Raw genomic sequence first — 27,022 nt, 5'->3', positions numbered from 1 at the left:
CTGAGGTTCTTAAGGAAATCACACCCCAAACTATCACCCTGAGGTTCTTAAGGAAATCACACCCCAAACTATCACCCTGAGGTTCTTAAGGAAATCACACCCCAAACTATCACCCTGAGGTTCTTAAGGAAATCACACCCCAAACTATCACCCTGAGGTTCTTAAGGAAATCACACCCCAAACTATCACCCTGAGGTTCTTAAGGAAATCATGCTACAAACTATCACCCTGAGGTTCTTAAGGAAATCACACCCCAAACTATCATCCTGAGGTTCTTAAGGAAATCACACCCCAAACTATCACCCTGAGGTTCTTAAGGAAATCACACCCCAAACTATCACCCTGAGGTTCTTAAGGAAATCACACCCCAAACTATCACCCTGAGGTTCTTAAGGAAATCACACCCCAAACTATCACCCTGAGGTTCTTAAGGAAATCACACCCCAAACTATCACCCTGAGGTTCTTAAGGAAATCACACCCCAAACTATCACCCTGAGGTTCTTAAGGAAATCATGAATGTCATGAACATATTGGAATTAGTGGATATATGGAAGCTTAAATATCCTGACCTAGTGAGATATACATGGAGGAGGTTTAATATCCTGACCTAGTGAGATATACATGGAGGTTTAATACCCTGACCTAGTGAGATATACATGGAGGTTTAATATCCTGACCTAGTGAGATATACATGGAGGTTTAATATCCTGACCTAGTGAGATATACATGGAGGAGGTTTAATATCCTGACCTAGTGAGATATACATGGAGGTTTAATATCCTGACCTAGTGAGATATACATGGAGGAGGTTTAATATCCTGACCTAGTGAGATATACACGGAGGAGGTTTAATACCCTGACCTAGTGAGATATACACGGAGGAGGTTTAATACCCTGACCTAGTGAGATATACATGGAGGTTTAATACCCTGACCTAGTGAGATATACAGGTTTAATATCCTGACCTAGTGAGATATACATGGAGGTTTAATATCCTGACCTAGTGAGATATACATGGAGGTTTAATATCCTGACCTAGTGAGATATACATGGAGGTTTAATATCCTGACCTAGTGAGATATACATGGAGGTTTAATATCCTGACCTAGTGAGATATACATGGAGGTTTAATATCCTGACCTAGTGAGATATACATGGAGGTTTAATACCCTGACCTAGTGAGATATACATGGAGGAGGTTTAATATCCTGACCTAGTGAGATATACATGGAGGTTTAATATCCTGACCTAGTGAGATATACATGGAGGAGGTTTAATATCCTGACCTAGTGAGATATACATGGAGGTTTAATACCCTGACCTAGTGAGATATACATGGAGGAGGTTTAATATCCTGACCTAGTGAGATATACATGGAGGTTTAATATCCTGACCTAGTGAGATATACATGGAGGTTTAATATCCTGACCTAGTGAGATATACATGGAGGTTTAATACCCTGACCTAGTGAGATATACATGGAGGTTTAATATCCTGACCTAGTGAGATATACATGGAGGAGGTTTAATATCCTGACCTAGTGAGATATACATGGAGGTTTAATATCCTGACCTAGTGAGATATACATGGAGGAGGTTTAATATCCTGACCTAGTGAGATATACATGGAGGTTTAATACCCTGACCTAGTGAGATATACATGGAGGAGGTTTAATATCCTGACCTAGTGAGATATACATGGAGGTTTAATACCCTGACCTAGTGAGATATACATGGAGGTTTAATATCCTGACCTAGTGAGACATACATGGAGGAGGTTTAATACCCTGACCTAGTGAGATATACATGGAGGTTTAATATCCTGACCTAGTGAGATATACATGGAGGAGGTTTAATATCCTGACCTAGTGAGATATACATGGAGGTTTAATACCCTGACCTAGTGAGATATACATGGAGGTTTAATATCCTGACCTAGTGAGATATACATGGAGGAGGTTTAATACCCTGACCTAGTGAGATATACATGGAGGTTTAATATCCTGACCTAGTGAGATATACATGGAGGAGGTTTAATATCCTGACCTAGTGAGATATACATGGAGGAGGTTTAATATCCTGACCTAGTGAGATATACATGGAGGAGGTTTAATATCCTGACCTAGTGAGATATACAGGTTTAATATCCTGACCTAGTGAGATATACATGGAGGAGGTTTAATATCCTGACCTAGTGAGATATACATGGAGGTTTAATATCCTGACCTAGTGAGATATACAGGTTTAATATCCTGACCTAGTGAGATATACATGGAGGAGGTTTAATATCCTGACCTAGTGAGATATACATGGAGGAGGTTTAATATCCTGACCTAGTGAGATATACAGGTTTAATATCCTGACCTAGTGAGATATACATGGAGGAGGTTTAAAATACCTGACCTAGGGAGATATACATGGAGGTTTAATATCCTGACCTAGTGAGATATACATGGAGGAGGCTTAACTTCGGGATCGGTGTCCCTTCCATGGGAAGGTTGAGCTAACGTAGGCTAATGTGATTAGCATGAGGTTGAGCTAACGTAGGCTAATGCGATTAGCATGAGGTTGAGCTAACGTAGGCTAATGTGATTAGCATGAGGTTGAGCTAACGTAGGCTAATGTGATTAGCATGAGGTTGAGTTAACGTAGGCTAATGTGATTAGCATGAGGTTGAGCTAACTTAGGCTAATGTGATTAGCATGAGGTTGAGCTAACGTAGGCTAATGTGATTAGCATGAGGTTGAGTTAACGTAGGCTAATGTGATTAGCATGAGGTTGAGCTAACTTAGGCTAATGTGATTAGCATGAGGTTGAGCTAACGTAGGCTAATGTGATTAGCATGAGGTTGAGCTAATGTAGGCTAATGTGATTAGCATGAGATTGAGCTAACTTAAGGTTAATGTGATTAGCATGAGGTTGTAAGTAACAAGAACATTTCCCAGGACATAGACATATCTGGTATTGGAAGAAAACTTAAATTCTTGTTAATCTAACTACAGTGAACGAATACCATGCTATTGTTTGAGGAGAGTGCATCATTTTGAACATAAAAAAATATTAATTAACAAATTAGGCACATTTGGGCAGTCTTGACATCTGGGCTGGTATAATACATTATAGCCTTTCTCTTGCATTTCAAAGATGATGTGACAAACAAAATACAAAGAACGGTTTGGATTTTTCTTTCTATCATCTTTTACCAGATCTACTGTGTTATATTCTACTACATTCCTTTCACATGTTATCTTTTACCAGATCTACTGTGTTATATTCTACTACATTCCTTTCACATAAATTTCAAAGTCTTTCCTTTCAAATGGTACCAAGAAAATGCATATCCTTGATATATATATATACATATACATATATATACATATACATATCCTTGCTTCAGGGCCTGAGCTACGGGCAGTTTGATTTGGATAAATCTGTCACGCCCTGACCTTAGTTCTCTTTGTTTTCTTTATTATTTTGGTTAGGTCAGGGTGTGACGAAGGTGGTATGTGTGGTTTTGTCTTCTCTGGCGTGTTGTATATCTATGGGGTTTTGGTATTGTCTAGTTAAATGTAGGGCCTGAATTGGTTCCCAATCAAAGGCAGCTGTTTATCGTTGTCTCTGATTGGGGATGCTATTTAGGTTGCCATTTTCCATTTTGCATTTTGGTTTTGTGGGTTATTGTCTATGTGTTTGTCAGCACTCGGTTTATATAGCGGCGGTTTCTTTCTTTCTTTCTTAATTAATTAAAGGAAGAATGTCAATGTCATCAATACGACGGACGTGACAATGTCATTAAGGGTGAACATTTTGAAAAAGGGGCTAATCCTTAAGAGTTTCTCTCTGGCACCAAAAGTTTAAAAAATGTTGATAGTGGAAATTTCCTGTATTTACCAAATCATGACAGGGGGCAGAATGAGGTCGGATCATCAAATAATTGGCATATATATTACTCTTACAGAATTTCCACGTGGGCGAGGATATTTAATTTAATCAAAGTCTACTGGACGATAAGTTGTTTATAACTGATGTATAGAAATGTCTGCTCTACCCAAATTTTCAACCAACTAATTGCAGCATTACCACCTAAAGGGAAGAGGCAAGTAGAAGGGGAAAAAGTAAGGAACTTGTATGTCATTTAAAACCATAAATGGAAAGAAACTTGTGATAAATAAAAACATATACCAGTTTCATTTAAGGACCATAAAATTGAAAGCTGTGCCATATAAATTGCAAAGTAGTTGGGAAGAGATTTTCCATGTACCGATTCCATGGCACATAGTTAATGAACTGACATGCAAAACTTCACATTTTTCCATTTCAATTATTATACAAAATTCTTGCAACCATTAGAATCTTATATATATGGGATTACAATCCTTCCCAGCTCTGCAGATTGTGCTGTGAGGAGTCAGAGTCATTAGATCAATTGATCCTGGACTTCCTGACGGGTAAGTTGTGTTAGTTAACCTGGTTACCCCCAGGTGGTAAGAGTAGGCAACAACACATCTGTCACACTGATCCTTAACACTGGGGCCCCTCAGAGATGTGTACTTAGTCCCCTGCTGTACTCCCTGTTCACCCACGACTGCGTGGCCAAACACGACTCCAACACCATCATTAAGTTTGCTGACGACACAACAGTGGTAGGCCTGATCACCGACAACGATAAGATGACCTATAGGGAGGAGGTCAGAGAACTGGCCGTGTGGTGCAAGGACAACAACCTCTCTGTGTGTGTGTGTGTGTGTGTGTGTGTGTGTGTGTGTGTGTGTGTGTGTGTGTGTGTGTGTGTGTGTGTGTGTGTGTGTGTGTGTGTGTGTGTGTGTGTGTGTGTGTGTGTGTGTGTGTGTGTGTGTGTGTGTTTGTGTGTGTGTGTGTGTGTGTAGGTTCATGTATTGCACATATACAGTTGAAGTCTGAAGTTTACATAAACTTAGGTTGGAGTCATTAAAACTTGTTTTTCAACCACTCCACAAATTTATTGTTAACAAACTATAGTTTTGGCAAGTCGGTTAGGACATCTACTTTGTGCATGACACTATTCATTTTTCCAACAATTGTTTACAGACAGATTATTTCACTTATAATTCACTGTATCACAATTCCAGTGGGTCAGAAGTTTACATACACTAAGTTTACTATGCCTTTAAACAGCTTGGAAAATTCCAGAAAATTATGTCATGGCTTTAGAAGCTTCTGATAGTGTAATTGACATAATTTGAGTAAATTGGAGGTGTACCTATGGATGTATTTCAAGGCCTACCTTCAAACTCAGTGCCTCTTTGCTTGACATCATGGGAATTTCAAAAGAAATCAGCCAAGACCTCAGAAAACAATTGTAGAACTCTGTACGTTCATCTGTACAAACAATAATACACAAGTATAAACACCATGGGACCACGCAGCCGTCATACTGCTCAGGAAGGAGACACTTTCTGTCTCCTAGAGATGAACGTACTTTGGTGCAAAAAGTGCAAATCAATCCCAGAACAACAGCAAAGGACCTTGTGAAGATGCTGGAGGAAACAGGTACAAAAGTATCTATATCCACAGTAAACATGAGCCCTATATCGACATAACCTGAAAGGATGGTCAACAAGGAAGAAGCCACTGCTCCAAAACCGCCATAAAACCGCCAGACTACGGTTTGCAACTGCATATGGGGACAAAGATGGTACTTTTTGGTCCTCTGGTCTGAGGAAAAAAAAATAGAACTGTCTGGCCATAATGACCATCGTTATGTTTGGAGGATAAAGGGTGAGGCTTGCAAACTGAAGAACACCATCCCAACCGTGAAGCACGGGTGTGGCAGCATCATGTTGTGGGGGTGCTTTGCTGCAGGAGGGACTGGTGCACTTCACAAAATAGATGGCAACATGAGGAAGGGAAATTATGTGGATATATTGAAGCAACATCTCAAGATATCAGTCAGGAAGTTAAAGCTTGGTTGCAAATGGCCCCAAGCATACTTCCAAAGTTGTGGCAAAATGGCTTAAGGACAACAAAGTCAAGGTATTGGAGTGGCCATCACAAAGCCCTGACCTCAATCCAATAGAAAGTTCATGGGCAGAACTGAAAAAGCTTGTGTGAGCAAGGAGGCCTACACACCTGACTCAGTTACACAAGGTCTGTCAGGAGAAATGGGCCAAAATTCACCCAACTTTTTGTGGGAAGCTTGTGGAAGGCTACCTGATGCATTTCACCCAAGTTAAACAGTTTACAGGCAATGCTACCAAATACTAATTGAGTGTATGTAAACTTCTGACCCACTGGGAATGTGATGAAAGAAATAAAAGCTGAAATAAATCATTCTCTCTACTATTATTCTGACATTTCACATTCTTAAAATAAAGTGGTGATCCTAACTGACCTAAGAAAGGGATTTTCACTAGGATTAAATGTCAGGAATTGTGAAATACAGAGTTGAATGTAGTCGGATAAGGTGTATGTAAACTTCAGACTACAACTGTATCTGTTTTACTGTCTAGAAATGAAAGCACTTCGTCACCATTTTTGGTTTGTGATATATAGTGAATGTGCCCACTTTGGTAATGTCACGTTCGCTCTAGGCAACAAGCTGGCAGATACAATGTGGGCAAAGCCTACATGATGATATTATAATGGACATAAGAGACAGGTTATTTTAATTTGTCCAACGGCAGCCCAGCATCTGTATGTAACCTTCCGACTTCAACCGTATATGTCTTAACCAAAGACTCCACTACTCAAATATGCATTTCAGTAGGTTGTCAATGCAACAACTGTTGATAGACATAGCTGGTAAATCCGCTCTGACTATCTACTCCGATTTCAGAGCACGGGTAAGATAGTCTAGCTAGCTACATTTTCAGATACTGTATTATACGTTTCTAGTTATAGCTAACATTGCACCTGGTTGGTTAGCTACCTGTAGATTCATGCAGGGTAGTAATGTCTTGAATTGTGGTTATGGTTCATTGGTTACCTAGCTAACGGTACTTAACACTGTTCTGTACACATTTTGCGTACCGCGGCAGTCAAACAAGGCTGCAATGAAAACTAATTGGACTATAGTGACTGTGTTGCCATCAAAATCCAGGCTGTAATGAAAGTTAACCTGTTGAGTGTAGGGGGCAGTATTTTGATGTTTGGATGAAAAACGTACCCAAATGAAACAGCCTATTTCTCAGGTCCATAAACTAGAATATGCATATAATTGACAGATTAGGACAGAAAACACTCTAAAGTTTCCAAAACGGTCAACATTCTGTCTGTGAGTATAACAGAACTGATATTGCAGGCGAAAACCCAACTACGAAAATCCAACTAGGAAGTGCCTCTTATTTTGAAACCTCCCTATTCCATTGCATGCCTTCCCTCCATTTAAAGGGATATCAACCAGATTCCTTTCCCTATGGCTTCCACATGGTGTGAGCAGTCTTTAGACATAGTTTCAGCCTTTAATTCTGAAAAATGAGCAAGAACGATCGCATCGCGTCATTGGATGGCTGGGTGCCAGCAGAGTTTTGCATGTGCTTGGAGCAGGCATTTTCTCTCTCCTATCGAAAAAGCTACGGTCAGGTTGAAATATTATTGATCATTTATTGTAAAAACAACCTGAGGATTGATTATATAAAACGATTGACATGTTTCTACGAACTTTAAGGATACTATTTGGAATTTTCGTCTGCCCTGTCGTGACCGCTCAAGCCTGTGGATTACTGGACAAAACGCGCTAACAAAATGGAGGTATTTTGGATATAAAAATAATCTTTATGGAACAAAAGGAACATTTATTGTGTAACTGGGAGTCTTGTGAGTGCAAACATCCGAAGATCATCAAAGGTAAGCGATTCGTTTTATTGCTTTTCTGACTTTCGTGACCAATCTACTTTGCTGCTAGCTGTTTGTAATGTTTTGTCTGCTGAGAGAGATGTCCTTACATAAACGCTTGGTTTGCTTTCGCTGTAAAGTTTTTTTGAAATCTGACACGCCAGGTGGATTAACAACAAGCTAAACTGTGTTTTGCTCTATTGCACTTGTGATTTCATGAAAATAAAATATTTTGAGTAATTTCATTTTAATTTGGCGCTCTGCAATTCAGCGGATGTTGACGAAAATTATTCCCCTAATGGGAGGGCTCGCAATTCAAATAAATAATCAACAAAATTATGGATATTAAAAATTTAAGTACATACGAGTGTCTTATATCTGCTGAAAGCTTAAATTCTTGTTAATCTAACTGCACTGTCTGATTTACAGTAGCCATTACAGTGAAAGCATTTTTTTTAACCTTTATTTAACTAGGCAAGTAAGTTAAGAATAAATTCTTATTTTCAATGACTGCTTAATGACGGCTTAATCCCTCTGATTTGTCATCCAAAGGGCCCCAGCTATAACATGTAGTGTCGTTGTGTTAGATAAAATCCTTCTTTATTTCCCAAAAAGTCTGTTTAGTTGGCGCCATCGATTTGAGTAATCCACTCGTTTAATATGCAGAGAAAGGAATCCGAAAATCTACCCCTAAACTTTGTTTCCACAAGCCAAAACACGTTTCTATTTACTCCTCAGATACACTAAAAGGTAGTCAAACTATAATATTTCTTACGGAAAGAAGTGTGTTCAATAGGAAACCGATTTTAGCAGGTGCGTCCATAGCAAGTTTGGTTGAGAAGGATGATCCAACAATTCACAGCTCAATGGTACTTCACTTTTCTATTGGTTTTCCCATTTCATTGTGGTTTTACCTAAGGGAGGAGTGGGGTATTGGAATAAGTGAGAGTTTAATTCCGTGTGTTGGTGTTTTTTGTTTTTGATTGGATAGGTAGGTGGGGAGTCTCTCCCCTCTGCGTTTCTCTATTCAGCCAGTAGATGATGGTGTTCGGTAAAGGGCTCCACACTCATGCATCAGTAGCCTACAGATTCAGAAGAATCCCCAGAAACAGCTACAGGAGGCTGCGCAGCCCGCCTGCCCGGATCTCACCTCTCTCTCTCTTTAGTTTATATGCTAGAACGTTACTGCGTGCTGGGGCAGCACGTTATCATTTGCTTTGTATAATTGCTAAGAGTGAAACTCCCTCGTATTCAAGGTTTCATTCAAAGAAAGTTCATTGTCAAGATTGTCTCCGTGGAAAGAGAAAGCGTGGGTGCCGCTAACTCAGTCGGTTACCGCTAGTCTGGCTCAACCCTGCAACGTGCGTCTCAGGAAGAGAGAGATAGTGGGTGTTAACTGTAAATGTGAATTTATTGTCCAAATATGATGACTCAACAATGGAAAGAGACAGCTTGACATCTGTCTGTCTGTCATTGTGATTTAAATTGGGCTCCCGAGCGGCGCAGTGGTCTAAGACACTGCATCTCAGTGCTTGATGCATCACTACAGACACCCTGGTTCGAATTCAGGCTGTATCACAACAAGCCGCGAGTTGGAGTCCCATAGGGCGGCACACAATTGGACCAGTGTCGTCGGGGTTTTGCAGGTGTAGGCGGTCATTGTATTTAAGAATTTGTCTTTAAATGACTTGCCTAGTTAAACAAACCAAAATATGAATGCATGAGGACAGACCAGCAGCCGCTTCCATTTTCACAGAATTATTGCGTTCTGGCGGGAGGTGAGGGCGACAAGTGCCCTACATATTCCATCAATAATAGCAATGAAAAAGTATCTTAAAAATACCCTTGATATAGAAACTATTTTTGATCCATATGATGAGGTAAGTTGGCCTGTAAGTTGTTGTTCCTATCCTACCCTTTTTCTTAGGGTGTAGCCGATATTGGAAACAGGAATTTAATTTACCAAAGATATTCATCTTTCAGTGCCAATTTCACCTTATAGCGGGATTTTGTTATTAGGCAGACGTGAATGGATACATGTATACAGAGAGGGCTATGGAGCATTAGAGACACGCAGAGAGAGAGCGCGAGAGAGAGAGAGCGAGAGAGGGAAGGGGGGCTCATCGAATGAATTGGGTCATACCCGAGCCACCGAGAGAGAGTTCGCTTCCCTTGCCTTGGCCGTCAGTAGGCCTATGTGTGTGTGTGTGTGTGTGTGTTGAGGGCAGATATTGAAGATGGCAGCCGCAAGTGGAGCAACTTTAAGGAGGGATAGGAAGAGATAGTCTATTATCTGAAACAATTCATGAACGATGCTGTGAAATACATTTTTAAAACACCGGGCACCTGTCTATGGCGGATTTCGTATTTCACATTGGATTATTAACTTTCTCTTCGATTTAAGCGCGAAGCATACGTTGGTATATCTAGAGGAATAAATGACTATACCGGGGACTGTGTTTTTCTTTCCACTCTGTTTAGAGGAATAAATGACTATACCGGGGACGGTGTTTTTCTTTCCACTCTGTTTAGAGGAATACATGACTATACCGGGGACGGTGTTTTTCTTTCCACTCTGTTTAGAGGAGTAAATGACTATACCGGGTTTCTCTCTGAGCGCACTGTTCTGTCTCTGTGACACTCACATTCAACTCGTAAGCATCTTAATTGAAACATGTCTGGCAAATTATTGGTCTACCTCTTACTTCTGACAGTCTTTCATGCCTGGTAAGTGGTGATATATGTTTGATGTCAAATGTACTGTTGGGGTTCGGTGTTGATACCCCCTCAAATGTGCTGTTAGGGTTCGGTGTTGATACCCCCTCAAATGTGCTGTTGGGGTTCGGTGTTGATACCCCCTCAAATGTACTGTTGGGGTTCGGTGTTGATACCCCCTCAAATGTGCTGTTGGGGTTCGGTGTTGATACCCCCTCAAATGTACTGTTGGGGTTCGGTGTTGATACCCCCTCAAATGTGCTGTTGGGGTTCGGTGTTGATACCCCCTCAAATGTGCTGTTAGGGTTCGGTGTTGATACCCCCTCAAATGTGCTGTTGGGGTTCGGTGTTGATACCCCCTCAAATGTGCTGTTGGGGTTCGGTGTTGATACCCCCTCAAATGTGCTGTTGGGGTTCGGTGTTGATACCCCCTCAAATGTGCTGTTGGGGTTCGGTGTTGATACCCCCTCAAATGTACTGTTGGGGTTCAGTGTTGATACCCCCTCAAATGTGCTGTTGGGGTTCGGTGTTGATACCCCCTCAAATGTACTGTTGGGGTTCGGTGTTGATACCCCCTCAAATGTGCTGTTAGGGTTCGGTGTTGATACCCCCTCAAATGTGCTGTTAGGGTTCGGTGTTGATACCCCCTCAAATGTGCTGTTGGGGTTCGGTGTTGATACCCCCTCAAATGTACTGTTGGGGTTCGGTGTTGATACCCCCTCAAATGTGCTGTTGGGGTTCGGTGTTGATACCCCCTCAAATGTGCTGTTGGGGTTCGGTGTTGATACCCCCTCAAATGTGCTGTTGGGGTTCGGTGTTGATACCCCCTCAAATGTGCTGTTGGGGTTCGGTGTTGATACCCCCTCAAATGTGCTGTTAGGGTTCGGTGTTGATACCCCCTCAAATGTGCTGTTGGGGTTCGGTGTTGATACCCCCTCAAATGTGCTGTTGGTGTTCAGTGTTGATACCCCCTCAAATGTGCTGTTGGGGTTCGGTGTTGACACCCCCTCAAATGTGCTGTTGGGGTTCAGTGTTGATACCCCCTCAAATGTGCTGTTGTGGTTCGGTGTTGACACCCCCTCAAATGTGCTGTTGGGGTTCAGTGTTGACACCCCCTCAAATGTGCTGTTGGGGTTCGGTGTTGATTCTCCCTCACATGTGTTTTTCTCCATGCAATATACCACAATTAAGTTGATCGATAGCATCATTCATTTCTACAAGACTGGACTGATGTGACATGATATTTACTGAAACTGAATTAGAAATCGATTTGGAGCTTTTAAGAATGTAGCTTTATTGTACAGCCAGTGTATTCTATTGAGCCCAAGCTGTGCAGCCAGCCAGCTGTGCATCTTTGGATGTAGTACATTCATATTCACAAGTATTAATGTACCAGCCTTACCCTTTATATATATATTAATGTACCAGCCTTACCCTTTATATTGGTATTAATGTACCAGCCTTACCCTTTATATTGGTATTAATGTACCAGCCTTACCCTTTATATTGGTATTAATGTACCAGCCGTACCCTTTATATTGAGAATGACATGCTGTTATACCCCTTTATATTGGTATTAATGTACCAACCTTACCCTTTATATAGGTATTACTGTACCAGCCGTACCCTTTATATTGGTATTAATGTACCAGCCTTACCCTTTATATTGGTATTAATGTACCAGCCGTACCCTTTATATTGGTATTAATGTACCAGCCGTACCCTTTATATTGGTATTAATGTACCAGCCTTACCCTTTATATTGGTATTAATGTACCAGCCTTACCCTTTATATTGGTATTAATGTACCAGCCTTACCCTTTATAGTGGTATTAATGTACCAGCCGTACCCTTTATATAGGTATTACTGTACCAGCCGTACCCTTTATATAGGTATTACTGTACCAGCCGTACCCTTTATATTGGTATTAATGTACCAGCTTTACCCTTTATAGTGGTATTAATGTACCAGCCGTACCCTTTATATAGGTATTACTGTACCAGCCGTACCCTTTATATAGGTATTACTGTACCAGCCGTACCCTTTATATTGGTATTAATGTACCAGCCTTACCCTTTATATAGGTATTAATGTACCAGCCGTACCCTTTATATTGAGAATGACATGATGTCTTAACATTGTGCTGTAACATGTTAGAACAACAATAGGTTCCAGAAGACTATAAGATACATCTCAGTCATGGTAATATTCTACACGTACAAGATGTCTACCACCTGTTATTTCTGCAATGTGTCTGAAGCAAAACATACATTTTGCATATCCTTAGCTTATTGTAGCTAAATGTATGCCCTACATATCGCAGTAGGAATTTCAGGAAATTTCAGTTAAATTTTTAAAAAATGTAACCTTCATTCAACTAGGCAAGTCAGTTAATTAAGAACAAATTCTTATTTACAATGACGGCCTACCAGGGAACAGTGGGTTAACTGCCTTGTTCAGGGGCAGAATTACAGATTTTTATCTTATTAGCTCGGGGATTCGATCCAGCAACCTTTCGTTTAACTGGCCCAACACTCTAACCACTAGGCTACCTGCCTCCTCTACACTCTAACCACTAGGCTACCTGCCTCCTCTACACTCTAACCACTAGGCTACCTGCCTCCACTCTAACCACTAGGCTACCTGCCGCCTCTACACTCTAACCACTAGGCTACCTGCCGCCTCTACACTCTAACCACTAGGCTACCTGCCGCCTCTACACTCTAACCACTAGGCTACCTGCCGCCTCAACACTCTAACCACTAGGCTACCTGCCGCCTCTACACTCTAACCACTAGGCTACCTGCTGCCCCTAATACTAATACCGTTTTACATTTCAGTTTATGCCATCTTCAACGTGTCTCATTTGTCATTAAGTTGTCTTACGAACATTAAACTGACTGTAAACACTGGATTAGGACTACATGGTGCTTATAGTTAACAATATCTGGGATATGTGTTCCTCAAGTACTGTTTTATTAAGCCACACTAATACCATTTACCAGCTACATTAATACCCTTTTATTAAGCTACATTAATACCATTTACCAGCTACATTAATACCATTTACCAGCTACATTAATACCATTTACTAGCTACACTAATACCATTTTATTAAGCTACATTAATACCCTTTTATTAAGCTACATTAATACCATTTACCAGCTACACTAATACCATTTTATTAAGCTACATTAATACCCTTTTATTAAGCTACATTAATACCCTTTTATTAAGCTACATTAATACCATTTTATTAAGCTACATTACTACTATTTGACAGCTACATTAATACCATTTGACAGCTACATTAATACCATTTGACAGCTACACTAATACCATTTGACAGCTACACTAATACCATTTGACAGCTACACTAATACCATTTTACAGCTACACTAATACCATTTTACAGCTACACTAATACCATTTACCAGCTACACTAATACAATTTACCAGCTACACTAATACAATTTACCAGCTACATTAATACCATTTTACAGCTACACTAATACCATTTTACAGCTACACTAATACCATTTTACAGCTACATTAATACCATTTGACAGCTACACTAATACCATTTTACAGCTACACTAATACCATTTGACAGCTACACTAATACCATTTTACAGCTACACTAATACCATTTACCAGCTACACTAATACCATTTTACAGCTACACTAATACAATTTACCAGCTACACTAATACCATTTTACAGCTACACTAATACAATTTACCAGCTACACTAATACAATTTACCAGCTACACTAATACAATTTACCAGCTACATTAATACAATTTACCAGCTACATTAATACCATTTTACAGCTACACTAATACCATTGTACAGCTACACTAATACCATTTTACAGCTACATTAATACCATTTGACAGCTACACTAATACCATTTTACAGCTACACTAATACCATTTTACAGCTACACTAATACCATTTGACAGCTACATTAATACCATTTGACAGCTACACTAATACCGTTTTACAGCTACACTAATACCATTTGACAGCTACACTAATACCATTTGACAGCTACATTAATAAGCCATGCAAATGTGCTGTGTTCAGGTTAGGTATACATCATGATTTCAGCCCTTCTAAATGCTGTGCACTACTGTAGAGATATGATTTATTATTTTTTAAATAGTTTTCCCCACAATCTAATTAGATCTTTATTTTTTTAGTTCTCCAAAAATGGAATATGAAGAAGAGTATGAGGATGTTACCATGAACCAAAAGTTGGCTCCGAAGACGATGGAGGCAGACACCACAGAGATTCTGAACAATTTACTCAAGGAATACGATAAGAAACTACGGCCAGATATTGGAGGTAAGTCGCTGGCTGATATGGATAAAGTGTGCCCGTTTAAACTAGTGGTGCGCTGTGACCGCTGTCCAGGGTGCTGAATGCAATGCTGTGGCCAGTGCGCTGTCCAGGGTGCTGAATGCAATGATGTGGACAGTGCGCTGTCCAGGGTGCTGAATGCAATGCTGTGGTCAGTGCGCTGTCCAGGGTGCTGAATGCAATGCTGTGGTCAGTGCGCTGTCCAGGAGGCTGACTAACTGGCAGTAGTGCTGCGTGTACACTGGTGTTGAAAGTATATGTTGGCACTGTCCGTGGTGCTGAATGCAATGCTGTGGTCAGTGCGCTGTCCAGGGTGCTAAATGCAATGCTGTGGTCAGTGCGCTGTCCAGGAGTCTGACTAACTGGCAGTAGTGCTGCGTGTACAGTGGTGCTGAAAGTATATGATTGTACTGTCTGTGGTGCTGAAAGTGTGTGCGATCATTGCTGTGGAGCTGATGCATGCCATACACTAGGGACATTAACCATTCACCCCCCCTACCACACAGAAGGAGTATCACGTAATAATTTATGATAAAACATTCAAAAGTAGTGCGCTGTATAGGAAATAGGTGATCATTTGGGATGCAGGCATGGACCTGAGCGAGACCCATTACAGAGGGAAGTGGAAAGCTCAGCTCCACAAAGCTGCACGTTCTGGTTTTATGATGTCAGAGGCAGGCAGGAAGGAAGTGAGTTTTCTCTGTTGGAGAGTAGTGTCTCGACTAATGATATAGATCAATGTGCAGGTGAAAATGTGAAACAAGGACAACATATGGACACGTCATAAGCGATGGCAAGATGTGTAGAAATGCAAGAAATTTTGCTTTAATGGTCGACTTGGAGCAGGAAAAACTCCTCCTGTTTCTCTATTCTTCAACATAAATGGGGTTGTGCCTTTGGTGGTTCATCGATGTGTCATTCTGGTCATGCACATTCTGGTCATGCACTTAGCTAGTTCGTCAGCTAACTGTAGCCCACTGTAGCTAGCCAGTAACTCCACCAGTATATGTCCATTTCAAAGGATTTTCTTTTCTTGGGCGGAAGCTGTAGAGGTCGGTAAGAAATGGCACTTCTGTATCCAGATGTCTTCTTCGTTCATATTGTTTTTGTTTTCAAGCATTAAATGAAACTGGTACGACGTTGCATTGATCAGTTATCCTCTTAGACGTAATGGCAAAATGTAGATTTCCATTTTACCATTTTACAGCTACACTAATACCATTTTACAGCTACACTAATACCATTTTACAGCTACACTAATACAATTTACCAGCTACACTAATACCATTTGACAGCTACACTAATACAATTTCGCCAAAATAGACATACCCAACAGTTACTGCTATTCATGTGTAATTACATGATTCTGACATGCCCATATTTGGAAAGAAGACATCTGGGAGTTTATGAAGAATGTTTCAGAAGATAGATAGGAGTTACATAGTTCAGAGTACTCTAGATCAAACACACACAATCATGTTTTTTGGTAGTTTTTTTAACATCTAATTTATTTTGAATGTAATCTTTCATTGACAAGTTATAAGTGAATTATTGATGCCTAGAGCTGTAAACACACAGAAAAATGGAATTGATAGACTATAAATGGGCAGATGTTGAAGTAAGTGGTGTGGTCACAGGAAGTTTCCAAGTGTCCCTAAACCTCTCCAAAGTAGCGTATGTCTGTAAATTAGATCATTCCAGTGCTATTATATATTTGCAATCCCTAAATGCTATTTGTTCAGTCTAAAAACACAATTTCTACCATATTACCCTCACTCCAACAATGTGGTGGTGTCATGGGGAAATCAGGGGATGTTGAAGTGTCCTTTCAACCTCTCCGAAGTGTCTGAATGTGGTAATTGAACTGTTTAAGACACTGGATGTGTCTAAAAGTAATTGTTCACTATAAAAACGACATTTCTACAACACCAATCTCTCAATCTACAACACCAGACTCTCTCAATCTATAACACTAACCACTCTCAAACTACAACACCAACCTCTCTCAAACTACAACACCAACCTCTCTCAAACTACAACACCAACCTCTCTCAATCTACAACACCAACCTCTCTCAAACTACAACACCAACCTCTCTCAAACTACAACACCAACCTCTCTCAAACTACAACACCAACCTCTCTCAATCTACAACACCAACCTCTCTCAAACTACAACACCAACCTCTCTCAAACTACAGCACCAACCTCTCTCAATCTACAACACCAACCTCTCTCAAACATTGTGGTGGCGTGGAGGGACATATGGAGGCTATCCAAGTGTTTTCATCATATTTTTGATGCATGAAGATATAGTCACTCAAATCAAATCACAAATCACATGCGCCGAATACAACAGGTGTAGTAGACTTTACAGTGAAATGCTGAATACAACAGGTGTACTAGACTTTACAGTGAAATGCTGAATACAACAGGTGTAGTAGACTTTACAGTGAAATGCTGAATACAACAGGTGTAGTAGACTTTACAGTGAAATGCTGAATACAACAGGTGTACTAGACTTTACAGTGAAATGCTGAATACAACAGGTGTAGTAGACTTTACAGTGAAATGCTGAATACAACAGGTGTAGTAGACTTTACAGTGAAATGCTGAATACAACAGGTGTAGTATACCGTACAGTGAAATGCTGAATACAACAGGTGTAGTATACCTTACAGTGAAATGCTGAATACAACAGGTGTAGTATACCTTACAGTGAAATGCTGAATACAACAGGTGTAGTATACCTTACAGTGAAATGCTGAATACAACAGGTGTAGTATACCGTACAGTGAAATGCTGAATACAACAGGTGTAGTATACCTTACAGTGAAATGCTGAATACAACAGGTGTAGTAGACTTTACAGTGAAATGCTGAATACAACAGGTGTAGTATACCTTACAGTGAAATGCTGAATACAACAGGTGTAGTATACCTTACAGTGAAATGCTGAATACAACAGGTGTAGTAGACTTTACAGTGAAATGCTGAATACAACAGGTGTAGTATACCTTACAGTGAAATGCTGAATACAACAGGTGTAGTAGACCTCACAGTGAAATGCTGAATACAACAGGTGTAGTAGACCTCACAGTGAAATGCTAAATACAACAGGTGTAGTAGACCTTACAGTGAAATGCTGAATACAACAGGTGTAGTAGACCTTACAGTGAAATACTGAATACAACAGGTGTAGTAGACCTCACAGTGAAATGCTGAATACAACAGGTGTAGTAGACCTTACAGTGAAATGCTGAATACAACAGGTGTAGTAGACCTTACAGTGAAATGCTGAATACAACAGGTGTAGTAGACCTTACAGTGAAATGCTGAATACAACAGGTGTAGTAGACCTTACAGTGAAATGCTGAATACAACAGGTGTAGTAGACCTTACAGTGAAATGCTGAATACAACAGGTGTAGTAGACCTTACAGTGAAATGCTGAATACAACAGGTGTAGTAGACCTTACAGTGAAATGCTGAATACAACAGGTGTAGTAGACCTCACAGTGAAATGCTGAATACAACAGGTGTAGTAGACCTTACAGTGAAATGCTGAATACAACAGGTGTAGTAGACCTTACAGTGAAATGCTGAATACAACAGGTGTAGTAGACCTTACAGTGAAATGCTGAATACAACAGGTGTAGTAGACCATACAGTGAAATGCTGAATACAACAGGTTTGAAAATACTAGTAAGAATAAGAAAGTAACAAGCAATTAAAGAGCAGCAGTAAAATAACAATAGCAAGAATATACACATGGGGGCACCGGAACAGAGTCAATGTGTGGGGCACCAGTTAGTTGAGGGCACCGGTTAGTTGAGGGCACCGGTTGGTTAAGGGCACCGGTTATTTGAGGGCACCGGTTGGTTAAGGGCACCGGTTAGTTGAGGGCACCGGTTGGTTAAGGGCACCGGTTAGTTGAGGGCACCGGTTAGTTGAGGGCACCGGTTGGTTAAGGGCACCGGTTGGTTGAGGGCACCGGTTGGTTAAGGGTTACTGATGCTGGATTACTGATGCTGGGCTACTGATGCATTGATGCTGGTTTATTGATGCTGGTTTATTGATGCTGAGTTATTGATGCTGAGTTATTGATGCTGGGCTACTGATTCTGGTTTATTGATGCTGAGTTATTGATGCTGGGTTATTAATCTATGACCCAGCGGGTCAGATCAGAAGACTGGAGGTATGGTTTAGTAGGGGCGGGGCATTCAGATAGTTATTTTTAGCCACCCATGAGAGTAAATGCCCTCCATGTTCATCTGTTCTGTTGTATAGATATCACGTGCTAAGGTCAAATGTTGACATTTTTGTAGCTTCTATGAGGCTTACAGAAGTGGCTGAACCCTATGTCACAGCCGCTGACAAAGCACATGCCTAAAATCCTTACTTTGTCACTCAGGAGGAGAGAGGGTTTCATCTCTGTAAAACATTCAGAGATCGATTTATAGCCATTCATCTAAAACAATTCATAGAGTTTTAAAAAAAGAAGCACTTTCTGTTTGTCATAGACGGACAAGATTAACACGAGGTGAAAGGTGAGTTCCTATCAAGTTCAGGAAGCCGAGCTAGCGCTCTGTGAAACGTTCACAGCGATGGGGGCAGACGTTTTGATCAAGACCTTTAGAAAATGTTCCAAAAAAATCTAAACATGCTAATATGTCTTTTACAGTTATAAGAAAGGTGAAATATTATAGTTATTCTATTTTATAATATGAATATACTATATTTAGAAAAGATATGTCATTTCAAGCCTTATTCATAAAGTTTGTATGGACAGGAAATACAACATATAACATGGATCATATTGTATCATATTTGTACTGTGGAGCTGTTGTCCTCAAAAGTAACTACACCTCAGCAATGTATAACTATTTTTTACCAGAAAGGTGAGATTTGAACCTTTCTTTATCCCTTTACACTTGTTTGTATAAGGTAGTAGTTGTGGAATTGTTATGTTAGATTACTCGTTGGTTATTACTGCATTGTCGGAACTAGAAGCACAAGCATTTCGCTAAAATCTGCTAAACCATGTGTATGTGACCAATAACATTTGATTTGATTTGGTATATGTGTAGCCGATGTGAAATTGCTAGCTAGTTAGCGGTGGTGCGCGCTAGTGGTGTTTCAATCGGTGACATCACTTGCTCTGAGACCTTGAAGTAGTGGTTCCCCTTGCTCTGCAAGGGCCGCAGCTTTTGTGGAGCGATGGGTAACGATGCTTCGAGGGTGACTATTGACGTGTGCAGAGCGTCCCTGGTTCGCTCCCGGGTTGGGGCGAGGGGACGGACGTAAAAGTCTATACTGTTACATATGCAGCATTACTAGTTATTCTTTATGGCCCTTTGATGATAAATAATTTATTTTGGGGATTACATAGATTACATTTGAGATTACATTGAGTTACATTTAACTCGTTTTATTACAGTAGAAGAATGTGTCAAATGCAACAACAACAACAAACATCTGCAGTTGTTGTTCTTCTTCTGTTGGTTTTATGGTCGACCACAACCCCAAAAGGTGTATTGCCGCCACCTACTGGACGGTTTGAAAAACCAAAACAAGGGGGGGGGAAAAGAAAATCCATATGTGATAGGGAAACTAAATTAATCCACCCAAATAAAAATGGTACAATGACAAAAACAAAACAAAACCACTTGTTTCTTCTTTCAAATCTCCATATCTCTCTTCTCAAGCTCTAGGATCTGAGAGGGTGGTACGGCTCTAGGACCTGAGAGGGTGGTACGGCTCTAGGACCTGAGAGGGTGGAACGGCTTGTGACAATATTCCATGTAACTCCTCCGCCGAGACATCTTTCAGCCCCAGGAACCGATCCGCCGCATCCACTATGATATCTATCTTCCCGGACCTTCTATCCACCTTGGCAGTGGCATTAATTACCACAGCTATAAAGGCCACAAAGTCCACCTTCTTTAACTTTAAAATGTCAGGTTCCAGCTGGTGAAAGGCAACCCCTGCAGCCTGCAGTGAAGACCTATCACCACCATGGACTCTACAGCACCATTCAAACCCTCAACCCTTTAAACAGCCGCTGCATAGGAAATGCTCTGGACAGCCCTGACTCTGGCCACCTCATTCCAAACACGTGGCTTCATGTTTCCCACCGCAATTGCAACATGTCACATTTTTATCACTTTTAAATTTTTATTTTATTTATTTCACCTTTATTTAACCAGGTAGGCTAGTTGAGAACAAGTTCTCATTTGCAACTGCGACCTGGCCAAGATAAAGCATAGCAGTGTGAGCATACAACAAAGAGTTACACATGGAGTAAACAATTAACAAGTCAATAACACAGTAGAAAACAAAGGGGGGGTCTATATACAATGTGTGCAAAAGGCATGAGGAGGTAGGCAAATAATTACAATTTTGCAGATTAACACTGGAGTGATAAATGATCAGATGGTCATGTACAGGTAGAGATATTGGTGTGCAAAAGAGCAGAAAAGTAAATAAATAAAAACAGTATGGGGATGAGGTAGGTGAAAAGGGTGGGCTATTTACCAATAGACTATGTACAGCTGCAGCGATCGGTTAGCTGCTCAGATAGCTGATGTTTGAAGTTGGTGAGGGAGATAAAAGTCTCCAACTTTAGCGATTTTTGCAATTCGTTCCAGTCACAGGCAGCAGAGTACTGGAACGAAAGGCGGCCAAATGAGGTGTTGGCTTTAGGGATGATCAGTGAGATACACCTGCTGGAGCGCGTGCTACGGATGGGTGTTGCCATCGTGACCAGTGAGCTGAGATAAGGCGGAGCTTTACCTAGCATAGACTTGTAGATGACCTGGAGCCAGTGGGTCTGGCGACGAATATGTAGCGAGGGCCAGCCGACTAGAGCATACAAGTCGCAGTGGTGGGTGGTATAAGGTGCTTTAGTGACAAAACGGATGGCACTGTGATAGACTGCATCCAGTTTGCTGAGTAGAGTGTTGGAAGCCATTTTGTAGATGACATCGCCGAAGTCGAGGATCGGTTGGACAGTCAGTTTTACTAGGGTAAGCTTGGCGGCGTGAGTGAAGGAGGCTTTGTTGCGGAATAGAAAGCCGACTCTTGATTTGATTTTCGATTGGAGATGTTTGATATGAGTCTGGAAGGAGAGTTTGCAGTCTAGCCAGACACCTAGGTACTTATAGATGTCCACATATTCTAGGTCGGAACCATCCAGGGTTCCGATATTATCTTTTTTCAGAACTCGGACATCTCTGCTTCTCCCTTCTGTAAACTCTTGATACACGACCAGAAGCTTTACAATGCATTGTTCTTGGGATAAATACTGTGAATCTGTAGTTTTAATATATCCTAACTGCACTGGAGCGGGAACAGACTTCATCATATCAAAAAACAATAGAACAGATAGACTTTTCTTCATTCTCCACACGATTCATCCAACGTGCATAATTCACTCCATGACTATGTTTAATCTCTTCAAAAAATCGACTGCCCACGAGACGCCAGATATAACCCCCTTGAGGGTTGCCCTGTTCTGAAGAGACACACATGACACTTCACATGGAGTTAAGACCCAACACATGTTCCTTCTGATAATAAATCAAAACAAGCCTCTCGTGATCCTCACAGCCCTCCCTTTACCCTGCACTCTCTCCACCAGTTTGAACAACTTCCAGATTGGTACTCTGCTCAGCTGCTCCTCATTAACAAGCCGTACTCCAACCAGATAGGAAGGGTCATTCTAATTACTGTACAGTACTTTTCTCCGTTTCCATTCTTTTGGACAATACTTTAATTCTCCTTGGTTCTACCGTCATTTGGGTTCAGAATCCAATTCATCGCCTGCTTCCGCTATCATTTTCCAGTCCAGGGAAAAAATAATCAACCAAATTTGTATTAGCAGTATGTAAACTTAATGTGATGAACAGGGCAATACATTTACTCTCATGGGTAGCTAATAAGATCTAGCTGAAAGTTATGCCCCGAATAAGCCACTTCTCCTGAACATAACCTAAGGATTACATTCAGGTCAACCCAGCACAAGAGTAAAACATACTAAACGGATGGTTAAATGAACCCATGTTTGGTTTATTCATATAACCCAACTGGCTGGGTCAAAATAACACGGATTTGTTTTGTCCAATATTTACCCAGCACTGGGTTACTAAATAACACAAATTGGGTTGCTTTTAACCCAGCATTTTTTTGAGTGTCAGTTTACCTCCTTGTGTTCCAAATGGCACCATATTCCTTACATGGTACACTACTTTGACCAGAGTGGCACCCTATTCGACATATAGTGCACTACTTTGACCAGAGTGGCCCCCTATATGATATATAGTGCACTACTTTGACCAGAGTGGCACCCTATTCGACATATAGTGCACTACTTTGACCAGAGTGGCACCCTATATGATATATAGTGCACTACTTTGACCAGAGTGGCCCCCTATATGATATATAGTGCACTACTTTGACCAGAGTGGCACCCTATATGATATATAGTGCACTACTTTGACCAGAGTGGCCCCCTATTTGATATATAGTGCACTACTTTGACCAGAGTGGCCCCCTATATGATATATAGTGCACTACTTTGTCCAGAGTGGCCCCCTATATGATATATAGTGCACTACTACTCCTATGTAAGGAATAGGGTTCCATTTAGGACTCATATTTCTGTTTGCATCAGTTGGCTCCAGTACAGATAAGATCCCAGGTTCCCTCCCTGCTGACAATGCTGTCAGTGCTTTTTGTTGACTTGTGGCCCACTGCCACAGAGAGAAGTCACTTCAAACTGCATCTGTTATTCTAATCTCTCTCTCTCTCTCTCTCTCTCTCTCTCTGTCTCTATCTCTCTCTGTCTCTCTATCTCTCTCTCTCTATCTCTCTCTGTCTCTCTCTGTCTCTCTCTCTCTCTCTCTCTCTCTCTCTCTCTCTCTCTCTCTGTCTCTATCTCTCTGTCTCTCTCTCTCTCTCTCTCTCTCTCTCTCTCTCTCTCTCTCTCTCTCTCTCTCTATCCCTCTCTCTGTCTCTCTCTCTCTCTCTATCTCTGTCTCTATCTCTCTCTGTCTCTCTATCTCTCTCTCTCTATCTCTCTCTGTCTCTCTCTGTCTCTCCTCTCTCTCTCTCTCTCTCTCTCTCTCTCTGTCTCTATCTCTCTGTCTCTCTCTCTGTCTCTCTCTCTATCTCTCTCTCTCTATCTCTCTCTATCTCTCTCTGTCTCTCTCTCTCTCTCTCTCTCTCTGTCTCTATCTCTATCTCTCTCTGTCTCTCTATCTCTCTCTCTCTATCTCTCTCTGTCTCTCTCTCTCTCTCTCGCTCTCTCTCTGTCTCTATCTCTCTCTATCTCTCTATCTCTCTCTGTCTCTCTATCTCTCTCTCTCTCTCTCTGTCTCTATCTCTCTGTCTCTCTCTCTGTCTCTCTCTCTATCTCTCTCTCTCTATCTCTCTCTATCTCTCTCTGTCTCTCTCTCTCTCTCTCTCTCTCTCTCTCTCTCTCTCTCTCTCTGTCTCTATCTCTATCTCTCTCTGTCTCTCTATCTCTCTCTCTCTATCTCTCTCTGTCTCTCTCTCTCTCTCTCTCTGTCTCTATCTCTCTCTATCTCTCTATCTCTCTCTGTCTCTCTATCTCTCTCTCTCTCTCTCTCTCTGTCTCTATCTCTCTCTATCTCTCTCTGTCTCTCTCTCTCTCTCTCTCTCTCTCTCTCTGATGCCAGATGCAGAAGTGTGCCATTACTGCCATATCTTCATTTGAACTTTGTTCTTAGAGCCACTAATGAGCTGGGCTTGTTAAAAGCTTTTTCAGCCCATCATGGATTCTACCTAAACAACAATGAACAGAGGAATTAAAACATGCAAATAGCATCTACTCTGCATTAGGGTAAAACATAAGGATGCATAAGGATGCTTAAAATGGAACTCATATCAACAATAATAAGATATTTTATCCAAAGTGACATACAGTCTTGCATGCATATGTAGTGTACTACTTTTGACCAGGACCCATAAGGCTCTGGTCTAAAGTAGTGCACTACATAGGGAATAGGGTGCCATAGGGCTCTGGTCTAAAGTAGTGCACTACATAGGGAATAGGGTGCCATAGGGCTCTGGTCTAAAGTAGTGCACTACATAGGGAATAGGGTGCCATAGGGCTCTGGTCTAAAGTAGTGCACTACATAGGGAATAGGGTGCCATTTGGGACGTAGTAACAGACTGTTATAACTGGGCACAGACTGGTTGAATCAACGTTGTTTCCAGGTGACTTCAATGACACGACGTTGAACGAACGTGGAACAGACGTTGAGTTGTTGTCTGTGCCCAGTGGATTATTAATGCAGGTCTGTTAAGTAATCAGATGCTTTAATTCCCCATATTATGGATGTGAGTTAGACTGCTGTTGGGTGCAACGACTGACTAGTCAGTCTCAGTAGTACTCAGTAGAACATAGAGGTACTGATGGAGATTTGAAGAAAACATTGGAATAAAGACAAAACAACTACCCATTTGGCCTGCAGCTTTGTAATGATTTAGGATTGATTGTGGTCTCTCCAATCATCACACGAGGATGTGGAATCAAGATGTGGACGATCTCAGTCGGTGAATGTAGAAATAAATGTATTTTTACTCATTTCAAATCATTGCTAAGATTGGGATTGTATTTTATTAAAGTTAAAGTTTAGTCATTTGAATGTAGCCGTGAGACATTTCAGGACTGTAAAATATTTTTAGCCTCCGAGGATTTTATCCTGGTTCAATTAAAGGTATACTGGTGCTGTGGTGATAGATACTGTCTACGTCCCTAATGGCTCCCTGTTCCCTATGTAGTGCACTACTTTAGACCAGAGCCCTATGGCTCCCTTTTCCCTATGTAGTGCACTTCTTTTGACCAGGGATAGGGTGTCATTCAGGGATAGGGTGTCATTCAGGGATAGGGTGTCATTTATGGATAGGGTGTCATTCGGGGATAGGGTGTCATTCGGGGATAGGGTGTCATTCGGGGATAGGGTGTCATTCAAGGATAGGGTGTCATTTAGGAATAGGGTGTCATTTAGGGATAGGGTGTCATTCGGGGATAGGGTGTCATTTAGGGATAGGGTGTCATTTAGGGATAGGGTGTCATTTAGGGATAGGGTGCCATTTAGGGATAGGGTGTCATTTAGGGATAGGGTGTCATTTAGGGATAGGGTGTCATTCAGAGATAGGGTGTCATTCAGGGATAGGGTGTCATTTAAGGGTAGGGTGTCATTCAGGGATAGGGTGTCATTTAGGGATAGGGTGTCATTCAGGGATAGGGTGTCATTCGGGGATAGGGTGCCATTCGGGGATATGGTGTCATTTAGGGATAGGGTGTCATTCAGGGATAGGGTGTCATTTAGGGATAGGGTGTCATTCAGAGATAGGGTGTCATTTAGGGATAGGGTGTCATTCAGGGATAGGGTGTCATTCCGGGATAGGGTGTCATTTAGGGATAGGGTGTAATTTAGGGATAGGGTGTCATTTAGGGATAGGGTGTCATTCAAGGATAGGGTGTCATTTAGGGATAGGGTGTCATTTAGGGATAGGGTGTCATTCAAGGATAGGGTGTCATTTATGGATAGGGTGTCATTTAGGGATAGGGTGTCATTTAGGGATAGGGTGTCATTTAGGGATAGGGTGTCATTTGGGGATAGGGTGTCATTGGGGATAGGGTGTCATTCGGGATGGGGTGTCATTTAGGGATAGGGTGTCATTTAGGGATAGGGTGTCATTTAGGGATAGGGTGTCATTCGGGGATAGGGTGTCATTTAGGGATAGGGTGTCATTCAGGGATAGGGTGTCATTTAGGGATAGGGTGTCATTCAGGGATAGGGTGTCATTCAGGGATAGGGTGTCATTTAGGGATAGGGTGTCATTTAGGGATAGGGTGTCATTCGGGGATAGGGTGTCATTCGGGGATAGGGTGTCATTCGGGGATAGGGTGTCATTTAGGGATAGGGTGTCATTCAGGGATAGGGTGTCATTCAGGGATAGGGTGTCATTCAGGGATAGGGTGTCATTTAGGGATAGGGTGTCATTCAGGATAGGGTGTCATTCAGGGATAGGGTGTCATTCAGGGATAGGGTGTCATTTAGGGATAGGGTGTCATTCGGATCGGTTCATTCAGGGA

General features: G+C 41.3%; 1 protein-coding gene across 1 annotated transcript in view; it reads left to right on the top strand.

Moving 5' to 3' along the window:
• Positions 1 to 10,015: 10,015 nt before the first annotated feature.
• LOC109880527 (gamma-aminobutyric acid receptor subunit gamma-3) overlaps positions 10,016 to 27,022 on the top strand; it is a 313,558-nt gene continuing 296,551 nt past the window's right edge. Inside the window, 2 exon segments of the mRNA XM_074933749.1 lie at positions 10,016 to 10,540; positions 14,735 to 14,880. Coding sequence (XP_074789850.1) covers positions 10,488 to 10,540; positions 14,735 to 14,880 — 199 coding nt within the window. The 5' untranslated portion in view covers positions 10,016 to 10,487.

This window comes from Oncorhynchus kisutch, linkage group LG13 (assembly GCF_002021735.2).
Source record: "Oncorhynchus kisutch isolate 150728-3 linkage group LG13, Okis_V2, whole genome shotgun sequence".
In the NCBI taxonomy this organism is placed as follows: Eukaryota; Metazoa; Chordata; class Actinopteri; order Salmoniformes; family Salmonidae; genus Oncorhynchus; species Oncorhynchus kisutch.
Note: the sequence above shows the minus strand (reverse complement) of the source record. Positions and strands in the feature narration are given on the sequence as shown.